Here is a 12,134-nt window from a genome sequence, read left to right as displayed (position 1 = left end):
CCCTCCCCCACCCACAGCACCCGCCCCTCCCCCACCCACGGCACCACCACACCCACCCCTCCCCCACCTGCGGCACCCCTGCAACCGCTCCTCCCCCACCCGCGGTGGCTTCTGACACCCACCCGCGGCAAGTCTCCCCCGCATCCGCCACTACCCCAACCACAGCACCTACTAAGTGATTCATCAGGCCCTGCGTACGCTGTTCACGCCATGGCAAGGGGCTATGACCCCTTAACCATCACACATCCTTTGTCCGTGCAAAAATTAACCACTCATACAATTAAGATTGGAGGTATATAATACCTCCAAGACAAATATTGCACGCCACAAGGGCGTGCAAGGGTTAAGGGGGTGTAGCCCCTTACGATGGTGTGAAGAGCGCCCGTAGGGCGCGATGAATCTCCTTGTCATAAATAACAACATACACTATAAGTCAGGATCACTCAGGATCAGTTGAGACCTAGGAAGTCCTGAAGGTCTTTAGCAATTTCTTTTTCCAGCATTTAGTTTAAAGATAGCAGCAGAGCAGACACATTGGAGTAAATTTACTAAAGGGGGGTACACACAGGGGCATAGGGAGGGTGGAACAAGGGGAGCACGAGCTCCAGGCGCCGCTGGGGACTGAAGGCGCTGGCTCACTGCACAGCTGAGAGCCGGATCTCGGGCAGGAGGAAATTACTAGAAGAGATGGAAGGGGTGGCCACCACACTGCCTGCATGTTGCAGATCACTGATTGCACAGTGCAGAGAGTCCAGTGCAGAGCAGTGTGGTGTGTTGTTAGGGAAGAGGGGAGGTTTGAAGGCTTGTCAGAAGAACTTTCCTGGCTGTCAGGGATCTGCATTCAGTGATCTGGAACATTCAGGCAGTGTGATGGCCACCCCTTCCCTTTCCTCAGTCCTTTCCTTCTACCCACGAGGCCCAGCCTGTCAATCACATAGAAGCTCCGCCCCTCCAGGCTGTAATGAGGGGTTGCTCTGCTGCTGGCCTCTTGGTGAGAATTACTGTGTGTTTATGTCTGTGTATACTGTGTATATGTATGTGTGCTAATGTATATATGTATGTGTGTGTTTGTGTATATATATCTTTGTATACAGTATGTGTGAGTATATGTGTGTGTTTATGTATGTCACTCTGTGTGTATATGTGTATGTCTGTGTATAGCTGTGTGTGTATATATATCTGTGTATACTGTATTTGTGTGTTCATGTATGTCTGTGCCTAAATGTGTGTGAATCTATGTATGTATGTATGTATGTATGTATGTATGTATGTATGTATGTATGTGTGTGTGGTAGTGGGTGGGGGCACCGTGACGACATGACCCTCCTTCGGGTGTCATATCTCCACGCTACGCCTCCAGGTACACACGGAGAGATCCGTTCTTAAAATCTAAGCAATCTGACTAGATTGCTTAGATTTTAAGCATGGATCTCTGGTGTGTATAGCACCCCATTAATAAATTTACTCCAATGTGTCTGCTGCTATCTTTAAACTAAATGCTGGTTGAAAGAATTTGCCAAAGACCTTCAGGACTTGCAGGCAAGCACAATCTGGCACATCGCTCATGTCACCCGCTGGGTGAAATTATTGCCTGCTCCCCCCCCCCCCCCCCCCCCCCCCCCTCACTCTTCACACTGCTGAGCTGGGGGGAGAGATGCGTGCTGAGCGGTAACTGACAGATCGCTCTGCACACATCTCTGTAGTGCACACTGGCCTTGAGGTTGCCCAGAGCAACCAATCATATTCATAATATTCTATCTATTATCCTCTAGAAGCAGCTAGATACATTTTAAGTAGAATCTGATTGGTTGCAATTACAACATCACCAGTTCTAAAAAAAAAAACCTCCCACCTTAGTAAATTTACCCCACTGTCCCAGTATCAGGTGAGACCTGGGAACTCCCGAAGCAGAGACTACTTTCCCCCTAGTCTTTACTCTGTTGATATAAGCATACACAGGGGTATATTTACTAAAATTCGTATTTTTCAGAATGAGATTAAAGTTCCAACACGAATGACATCGAATGTGTAAAGTTGCAACTTTTTGAATTTATTACGACTCATTTACTAAGCTGTCGTATTTTTCATATTCGTGTTTTCCGATGTCGATGTCATTCGTGTTTTTCAAAGGTAGAATGCGGCCAATTTTGATGATTTGCGGCCGTGTTATGAGATTTTTTCACGACTGCGTCATTTTTCGTTTACGGCAGTGTTTATCCGTTCCCGGACGCGTTTTTTTTCTAAGTTTCGTTTTTGTCACTCGTCCGTGATTGGTTTGATTCGTGATGGAGGAGTGTCTGTGCTCATTACTATAAAACCGCCCCAAACCGTCCGCACCTCGTGGGTTTAGCTAGTGGAGAGGTGAGAGGAAGGTGTGTTAGGAGTTGGTGAGTTGTTTGGAGTTTTTGGCGGTTTTGAGGAGGTTATTTGCGATTGTTGAGTGCTGTACTGTGTGTGTAAGTAGTCTTGTCATACTTGTTGTGTAGTTATTTAAAAGTCTGTCTAGTTTTTTGTCTTTGGTTTTTTTTTTAACATCTATTGTCATTGTTTGTGAGTGAGTGAGTGTGTGTGTGTGTGTGTGTGTGTGTGTGTGTGTTTGGTGTGTGTTTGGTGTGTAGTGGTAGTGGAGGAGTGTGTTTAGTGTTTTTTTTTATCAGTGTTATTTTGTTGTCTGTCCTGATTATGTCCCAGTCAGAGGTGAGTGTGGTGGAGGAGGTGAGTGAGAGGGAGGAGGTGAGTGAGGAGGAGGGGGAGGTTGCTGCTGTGGCCTCCAGTAATAGTGACAGTGATGGTGCTGTGGCTCCGCAGCCACGCACCACTACAAAGATGGGCCGCAATGTTAAATTCAGCTACGCTGAGAATATGGCTTTGGTGCGGGAGCTGATGAGGCATCATCGACAGCTGTTTGGCCATGATGCTGCAAAGGTTTCGTCACGCAGGAAGACTGTTCTGTAGGGGAAGGTTGTTGCGGCTGTGAATAGTGAGGGTGTGGTGAGGCGGACCGAGGACACGTGTGGTAAGCGATTCTATGACATCAAGCGCCGTGTCAAGGCTAAGATGTCGAAGGAGGCTAAATCAGCCCGCCAAACAGGGGGTGGACACTCCTTCCGAGCGTCCTATCGGGAGTGGGAGGAGCCTGTGCGTACTCTGATTCCGCCAGAAGTGGTTGGTGCGACTCATGTCCGGGATTCGGATCGGCCAAGGCAGGATGGTGAGTTTATTATTGTTTTTTATTTATAATTTTAACATCTGTGCTTTGTCCTTAGTTGTCTGAAATGTCTTCTAGCTAATTGTGATTGTAAGTTGGTTCATTCTTATAATGTGTTGGTGATGTAGTTTTAATCACAATTAGTTTTGTTTTTTTCCTTTGTATTGTCAATTTAGCAGGTTGTCTTTGCCTTTTTCTGGTGTTTTAATTCAAAAGTAAATTGTTGTAGGTGTACTATTTTAATGAAGTGTGAATGATGTGTTTTGTGAAAAGTTTTTTTTGTAAATTTTTTTCAATGGACTTATGGTTATTGTGTGTTGATCTGGGTTTTCTTTTGTGTGGTTGATGTGATTTTTCAAGCATATTTTTTTTTGATGCTTACAATTTGTTGTAGATATTTGTGGGTAGTGGTTTGTTGTTAGAAGCAAAATTTAGTAACATATCGTGCTATATTCTGGTTGTGTCAAGCTACCCAAGGGGTAAATTTACTAAGATGGGAGTTCTATTTAAGATGGGATGTTGCCCATAGCAACCAATCAGATTATACTTCACATTTATCTAGCACCTTCTAGAAGATAATACCTGGAATCTGATTGGTTGCTATGAGCAACATCCCATCCCCAATAGAACTCCCATCTTAGTAAATTTACCCCCAAGTTTGGGTTTTAAGTAGTATAATATTGTGCATTATGCACCTTTGTGTATGGATTGGTTGGTGAAATTGTTTCTTAATTCAACTATACACACCCAATGAAGTCAGGCAGAAAAGCATAAGCATAGTTGAGTTTACTTCTCATCAGGTTGAACATATGTTTACATCACAATAAGGAATTTGCATAAACAGATAAACATAATAGTATGTTCATTAGTACATTCTTCATATTTCTACAGTACGAAAGAGAAGCAGCACAGCCAGGCCACAACCCACACTGCCAAGAGATGCAGATGCTGGCGATGCAGGTAAGAATTTAGTGTAAACACATATTCTGAAAACACAGAGAAAAGCAGAATGTTAATGTTTATCTTATCACATAGGTTCTTCTTCAGCAAACCCCCCTCCACTAAGGCGCCCATCACAGGGCTCGGATCCTCAACATAGGAGGACAACCAAGAGACGCCGTCTTGAGGCTGAATCACCAGCAGCATCCTCACCACCACAACGGCGCATCTCCATAGTGTCGGCCCTGCCACCACAAGCCATTTTGGCCAGCCCACAAAGCGAGGATCCTCAATCCCCTCAGCTGTCTGGTGAGTAAACATAACAATTACTTGTAAAGAAGTTAAAAAACAGTGTGGTAGATGTATTAACCTGGAGAAGGCATAAGGAAGTGATAAACCAGTGATATGTGCAAGGTGATAAAGGCAGCAGCCAAACAAATCCTAACTGTTAATTTACATATTGGAGCTGTTTGGCTGGTGCCTTTATCACCTTGCACATATCACTGGTTTATCACTTCCGTATGTCTTCTCCAGGTTAATTCATTTGCCCCACTGTTTGTGCACAGCAAAAAAAATGTGACACAAATAAACATTCATCCTTGTAATAATCATCAACAGCAAGCACATGGGGGTTTAAGTTTTTTTTTTGTGTATCATTTTCAGAGGTGATGTTGGGCATAGCAACAAATATATTTTTTTTTTTACTGTTTGCTAGAAACAGCTACATAAATGTTTAAGTCTCATCCAATTGTTTTGCATGCCCAACATCACCAGTTCGAAACATAGGACACCTTAAGACTTTTTCCACCATTGTTAATGTTTACATTTTTCCCCACTATATTTGTTTAAGTTTTGGCCAGACCACTGACTGCCTTGAACAATGTATGAGTGTATGGCTCAACACATTTATTGTATTGTGTGTGTTCTTCAAAAGGAAGCTTCATACACAATATGTAAATGTAGTAATTTGTATTTGTTAGAGTTCTTCGTGTTCGAACATTAATTATGGCTCAGAGTCCAACAATTCCCTTAAACATTTTTCAACTGAGTAGTGAACGTTAAAAGCAACATATTTATACAAAAAGGTGAGCTAAATTGTGAAGTTTAGCCAACAATCTATTTATCAATACCAACATGAATATTAAGAAGTAATGCATGTTGACGTAAAGCTATAATTAGACCAATGCTAAATAATTACTAAATAGTGGCTGTCTTCAACCCCATACAGAACCACCCATCATGGCCGAGGATGCCCAGCCGGAAAGTGATCAGCAGGATACCTACACACTACACCTGCAAGCCATAGATCCTACCCAGACAACCACGCCGAAGGACATACCCCAACCACCCCAAACATCCCACAGCCCCCAATTGAGCCCAACACCACCCCAGCAACAAATGGCCCCCGAGTTTTGGAGCAGTTGGGCCACACAACAGGCGCAACACTATGCGTGCCTGAACACCCACACCCAATACCTTGCCAGTCTGCCCCATCATCTGCCGCGACTCAGTCGGAACTCAGGCAGACTGACAGTTCAGGTTGGCAGAATTGCCAATTCAATGGAGCAGATGAGGGCAGACAACACCCAAATGCAAGCCAATCTGCAACGCATCATGGATGAGCAAGAGCGGCAGCAACAAGCCCTCATTCAACTGATTCAACACAACCAAATGATTAACGAAAACCTGTCCAGAATTATTGCAAACCACACTGCCGCTAATAGCCAACTCACTGCAAGCCTAAATAACCTCAGCCAAAGCCTTAATGTGTTGGCATCACACCAACTAAGCTCTAGCTCGGGAACAACTACACCAAGCCAGACCCCACTTAACTCCCCAGTTAGACGCTCCAGCAGAACCAGGACCAACGAACCAGGGCAATCCTCTGCACCCAGCACACACACACACACACACAAAAAAAAAATAATGACGCCTGCAGCAAATAGTTTGTTACAAATATTGTTTTTTGATTTGTTACACAAAAAATGCCTGTGTTCAAGGTAATAAATTATTCACACGGAATATGTGTTTTGTTTAATTTGCTACACAAACCACCTGCACATTACTGGATTGGCCCAGATGTCTATTGGTATAAATATATTGCCTGCCCCTAGGTGGTCTCAGCTCAACGTGTGTGCAATCTATGGCACCACCACATTGGGCATGCCAGCAAGCTCAGAGAAAGCTACCCTGACTGCATGCCACTGCGACTCCTGGGTAGTGAAGCAGAGAGAGGCATCTATGTGGGCATCCAAGACATCCAAAACCTGAGTGGACAGTACAAAATTGAAGGTTAGTGTCATGACCTGTAATCAATACAATACTGTGTTCTATTACATTACAGAAGCACCACTTAGACATAGACGTGTATGTATGTTTTAACTCACCTGAATTTAATATTTAGAAAAGGTGGCCTGTGAGATACTAATTACATCGCCAGTCACAGGCTGGAAGTTGCCAGTAGCCATAAAGTGCAACACAGCCAGGAGTTTGTGCAGGCCTGAGATAGAGCGAGAGCGTACTGTCTCAGGTTCTAGGTTCAGTTTGACAAGGTCATACAGACGGAAAATGTTTTATCTATTGTCAAAGTCGAAAAATATCATGATGCATACCCCTTGTACTAACCCCTCATGCACATGCACGCTGCTCGTGCACCTGTTCCCCCGTGCGTGCACATACCCGCAAGTTGCGTAGGATCGCTCCGGCGATCGTGCGCATGAGATGTGTATTTACGGCGGAGTTTGTGAGCGTGTAGCGTGCAACTCGATCGTAGTATATTTAACCCAAATAGTGCATTTTGTAGTTAATATTCCCCTAGACCATGTCAGCGAGTATGATTAGTTTAAACTGTTCCTGGACAGAGAGATTCTTCTTTGCATGATAGGAAGGGTCAGATAAAGGTTGAAAGGTGGTGTCTAGTATCCAGCTGTAGGGTATTTTAAGAGTAACATTCCGATGTTAGTTAGGAAAGGATCGCTCGCTCCTGCGTATAGTTATGTACAGAAGTAGATTATGAACATTAACTGTATTTGCTGTAAATTACACATGCGGCGGGAATCCTGAGGATACCTCCCACCAGAGCAGTTGGGGAAAGACACAGCCCACCTGTTCAAATCCACCTATGACCTTTGCTGTAATGTAGAGACACATCCCTGTGTCCAATGAACAATGAGATTACAGGTACCATCGTATTGTGAATGTATGTTGTGTATATAAAGACCACTGTTGCCTGGCCAGCCTCATGTCTCTGAAGGCTTTCTACCTGATAGCTGAGGACTGGATTCCAGGTCGCGCTTGCGAAAGATTCCCCACGTATGTATATTCTCTGTAGCCATTGTTCGCCATTGTTCGTCTTATTCTCTGTTATTCTGTTAGATTTCTGTGTTAGCTTGTAGTGTATAACTTGTATTGTTTTCCCCTTTTTCTCTGAATAATCCACGGCAGTGTTAGAGCTGCTGTGGTTTTAACCAAACCCGGTGTTGTGTTTTCACTTTCCTGCAAAGGGCTCTCTTAGCGTCTCAATCGCTCAAACAGCATACATATTGTTAAGATTTTTAAGCGTTACATCATTACAGTATTTGACTACTAAGGTTTACAGTATAAGTATATTCTTACTGTGTTTTATTAACAAGGTTTAAAGGTTATCTACTGTGTGTGCGCCCGCTGTGTGTATTCCGTACACCCAGCGCAGCGTGTGTACGCCAAGTGCGTACCACGTGCGGGACTCTGTACGCAAATAGCGTACAAAGTGCGTAGCACGTGCACGTGGTCTAGCGGCCATAGCGGCTCCACGGTAATAGTGTATAGCTTTATGTTTAAAGATAATAATTGACATTATCAATTGGGGAGCTCGTCCGGTTCTCCTCATATCCACAGCCTAGCAGGACAAGACAGACTTTTATCTATCAGCAAAGGGCGGGAAGGTAGTATCCCCTGTTAGCCGTTTTGTGGTCGGGGATACATTAGTGCTGATTAGATAAGCGTCTGCTCCGCTTGGTTTGAAGGGATGCTGGTGGGATCCGGAAGGTAAGAACGTAAAGCTATTGTTTGTTTGGTTTTAAATCTGTTAAATTTCTGTTTGGTGCAACTGCGCACGCAACACACGTAACACACGCACACACCTGTATTTCATTGGTGTATTTTCGCATATCTACCCTCTTGTTTGCCATTAGCATTGATCACGTGCTGAGAAAATTTGTTGCTATCTTAGTTAAAAGTAAAGAGTAATATTTAAGGGAGTAATTGTAAAACACACACGCAGCCTGACCCAGTTATAAAGGTTTATACAGGAGATACTGTGTGGTGTTAGTAAGCGATTATAGTTGAATATCGTTTACATTTATAGAAGCGTGTTATTTGTGTTACTGCGGGCGTATCCGGCCTTTGTACACGTGTCTCGGACAAGCGTACAGGACTGCGTGCGCAACGCAAAGGCCTACACACGTGGCGTGTTTACGCAACGTGCGTACAGATACGCCCACTAAATACAAATCACACGATAGTATTGTTTTAGTTTAGGCGATACGGTAGCCACGCGATAATAGCACAAATTTGTTCAGTTTCCAATATTTTAGTTTAAAAGATCCTTCTCTTATTGCATCACCTCTGGGATTAGCCTGTTTTACCTGAATGAAAGTAATTTTCTGTACAGAAAAATCGAAGTGTATATGAGTGAGCAAGAGTGAGTGTGCAAACAATAAAGGTTTTGGACCCAAGGGAATTCGGGATCCCGTAGGAGAGTACACCAGGTGAGTGGACACTTGGTGGCGTGAGATTGGCTTGCTCACATTAACATTGATAAGAGTACAAAGGAGCAAGGTAGCAAGTTTACCACAGACCAGCAGGTCAGTGAAGCTCTGAATACTGCGGCCTGAGAGGTCAGCAGAGAGATATCGCAGCCCCGGGGGTTGGCGAGATACCCATATAGGCCCATTTTGAGAATACGCTCCGGCTGAGGTTTCGCAGCCTAAACAACCGATTCCGTTGGTCGTGCGGCTGATAAGTAATAGTTACTTATACGCAGTGCGACTGTACCGCACGTTACTGTGTGCATTAGTAAGTTCACCTTGATACCCACTCAATTTGCGGGATCATAGACGCTAATTGTACACTTAACGTGATTTGTGTAACAGTTTTTTTATTTTAAGGGAGTTTCGCTGCTCACTCAGGAAATCTCCAACAACTGATATTTACTGGGAGGGGTAGCATACTCCCACACGCTCTCAGTAAATAACGGTTACACAGGAGCCCGAGGTTGGGTACAAACGGCACTGGGCACAGTGTTCGGTGTATTGGCCAGCAGGGGCGTGGGTGGGTGAGAGCACTCGGAGAACTCTCACCGTTGCCTTATATTGAGTAATTTGGTTTTTGTAGAAATTCGCTGAGAAGGCAATACCTGCAAAGAATGGGGGCCAGTTGCTCAAGTAAGGGACGATCAACCAGGGTTCAGGTTGATATTCCGCGGCCGAAAGGGTCGGCGAGGTACATAATGTGTGAGAAATATGGATCACACGCAGAGGTCTTATGCAATGAGTGGGAACGTATGACTGTGGACGATAGGGAACCGTTCCCTAGGGTAGGCAGTTTTAATCCTGAGGTATTGCAAAATCTAAGGAGAAGGATATGTCTGATAAAATCCAAGAAACAAAGGATTAGACATTATGATTATTTACAGTTATGGCAACAGGAGGGTGAGATACAACAGGGATTAGCTCAAGCAGCTGGTTCCAACCCTAGCAGGAAACTGATAGCAACAGCACCACCACCACCATACATAACAGGAGAGAAAATGGCTACAGAGAATGGCATACTGGTATACGATAAAAGTGCACTTAATACATGTATTAATGGTGATAAGAGAAAAGTAGATAAATGTATTGATGCTAATGCTAACCCGTGCAAGTTGTATCCCGTCTTAAACTTCCCTCAGGACTGCGACCAGGAAGATGAGCCCACCACGATATCGGCACTCTCTCTAGCAGCCACCAAACAAGATACTACAGTGGGCACGGTCCAACCAGTAAGAGCAGTAGCGTAGGCCCCTAGTGGAGGGACAGGTGAGGTCGTGTCCACAGGTAAGTACGGAACTGTACATTATGCAGAAACAATCACACCTCACATTGTAGAATCAACCCAGAGTGATGTAATTGAACTTAATCCTGTCAGGGTGATCGCAGTCCCCAATGGAAAGACTGACGCACAGGGAGTCACTCCCGTCAGGAACATTGCAATGCATTGTCCCTGGTCTCGGACAGAATTAAGGACAATTATGTCTGAATTTCCCGATCCCAGGAAAGATCTAGCCGCATGTCAAAGGTTTATTAAAGAACTAGGTAACGCCGCCGAACCCAATAACAAAGATTGGCGGACAGTGCTGCGGGCATGTTTGCCCTCTACCATTGACCCTGTGAAATTCATTACTGATTGTAAATTATATGAAGAGGTACCTCTCACTGATGAATACAATCAGGAAAATGTTAAACAGATCAATCTGCAGTTAGGAGTATATTTCCCAACTGTTGTCAAGTGGAACAAAATTTTCTCCATTAGACAAAAAGAAGGTGAAACTGCTTCTGACTACTTCCATCGAGCACTGGAGGAAATGGCTAGATACACTGGGGTCGTGGACATTGAGGTAAATATGCATCATAGGGAGGTAGCGGTGTCCGTATTAATGGACGGTTTAAAGGAAGTGTTGAGAACAAGGGTACAGACCACTCAACCTAACTGGAGAGTTATCTCGGTGGCTGCATTAAGAGAGTCCGCTGTTGGGCATGATCGGAACATCGTTAGACACAGGGAGTCACAGGGGGATAAGCTGATGGCAGTAAGTATACAGGCCCTTACAACAAGGCCACCTCAGCCTAAGCCCCAGACCCCTGATGGTAAGTCGTATGTGGTAAAATGTTATAACTGCCATAAGGAAGGACATATTGCACGGAATTGCAGATTTAGAGACCCACATAAGGTATATCGACCCCCTAGACCAGAACATGACACACAGTATGGCGCACGCAAATGGGATCAGGGACCGCAGAGGAGGAGTTATGAGCCACATGCAGGGGAAACAAAGAGGTACCCACCAAAGAGAGACTGGCAGGTCTCTGAAAATTCTCAGTTACCCCCCTCACATATCGTAGCTGCCAACGCGCTGCGGGAGGGTCACAACTTACAATAGGGGTCAGGCCACGCCTGTAGTCTGCAGCCAGTGAAATTAATTGCGAGCCTTGGAAGTGAACCTGAGGTCACAATTGATGTAGCTGGTAGATCACTACCTTTCCTTGTAGATACGGGGGCGGCCAAGTCAGTGTTAAATTCAACGGTGGGTATGAAAACCATGGGTAAAACAATTCCAGCAATGGGAGTAACAGGAGTAGTACAACACTACCCTTTAAGTAAACCAGCAGAGATTACGATAGGGCCTTTGCAGACCAAGCACTCCTTTTTGCTAGTTGCATCGGCTCCGACTAATCTACTTGGCAGAGATTTACTGTGTAAGATGGGGTGTGTCGTATATTGTACTCCTGAAGGTGTTTTCTTAGATATACCCGAGAATCACGCTCAGGAAGTGCAGGATATGCTAGACTCCCCACAAAGGTTAATGTCACACACTGCTGTTACAGACAGGTGTCCATCCAAGGTAGAGGAAATGATCTCCCAGATGCCGGAGTCACTTTGGACCAAAGATGGACAAGACACTGGATTGATGGCAAATGTAGCTCCTGTAGTAGTTCAAGTAAAAGATGGTAGGATAGCTCCAAAAATCCCACAGTATCCTCTGAAGCCAGAGGTGGAGTTAGGAGTGTACCCAGTCATAGAGCGCTTGCTGCAACAGGGCATCCTAGTTAGGACGTCCAGCACTGCCAATAGTCCCATCTTCCCTGTGAAAAAGAGTGGGGGGAGGGGTTACAGGCTAGTGCAGGATCTAAGGGGGATCAACAAAATAGTCGAGAGCCAATTCCTCGTAGTGTCAAATCCAGCTGTCATC

The 12,134-nt window shown here is 44.7% G+C and overlaps 1 protein-coding gene across 1 annotated transcript; it reads left to right on the top strand.

Moving 5' to 3' along the window:
• Nucleotides 1–1,618: 1,618 nt before the first annotated feature.
• LOC134943482 (putative mediator of RNA polymerase II transcription subunit 12) lies at nt 1,619–6,161 on the top strand. Its single transcript, XM_063932304.1, has 4 exons — nt 1,619–3,211; nt 4,100–4,168; nt 4,244–4,456; nt 5,376–6,161. The coding sequence occupies exons 1-4, from the start codon at nt 3,058–3,060 to the stop codon at nt 6,149–6,151; spliced, it is 1,212 nt and encodes a 403-aa protein (XP_063788374.1). The 5' UTR covers nt 1,619–3,057; the 3' UTR covers nt 6,152–6,161.
• Nucleotides 6,162–12,134: the final 5,973 nt, after the last annotated feature.

The sequence above is a fragment of the Pseudophryne corroboree genome, chromosome 7, assembly GCF_028390025.1.
Source record: "Pseudophryne corroboree isolate aPseCor3 chromosome 7, aPseCor3.hap2, whole genome shotgun sequence".
NCBI classification, from domain to species: Eukaryota; Metazoa; Chordata; class Amphibia; order Anura; family Myobatrachidae; genus Pseudophryne; species Pseudophryne corroboree.
Note: the sequence above shows the minus strand (reverse complement) of the source record. Positions and strands in the feature narration are given on the sequence as shown.

Excerpts from the sequence above, each read along its gene's own strand:
- LOC134943482 (XM_063932304.1), top strand. The coding sequence starts at position 3,058 with ATGTCGAAGGAGGCTAAATCAGCCCGCCAAACAGGGGGTGGACACTCC. Across the intron at positions 3,212-4,099 it reads GGATCGGCCAAGGCAGGATG|TACGAAAGAGAAGCAGCACA; the intron begins GTGAGTTTATTA and ends ATATTTCTACAG. Across the intron at positions 4,457-5,375 it reads TCAATCCCCTCAGCTGTCTG|AACCACCCATCATGGCCGAG; the intron begins GTGAGTAAACAT and ends AACCCCATACAG.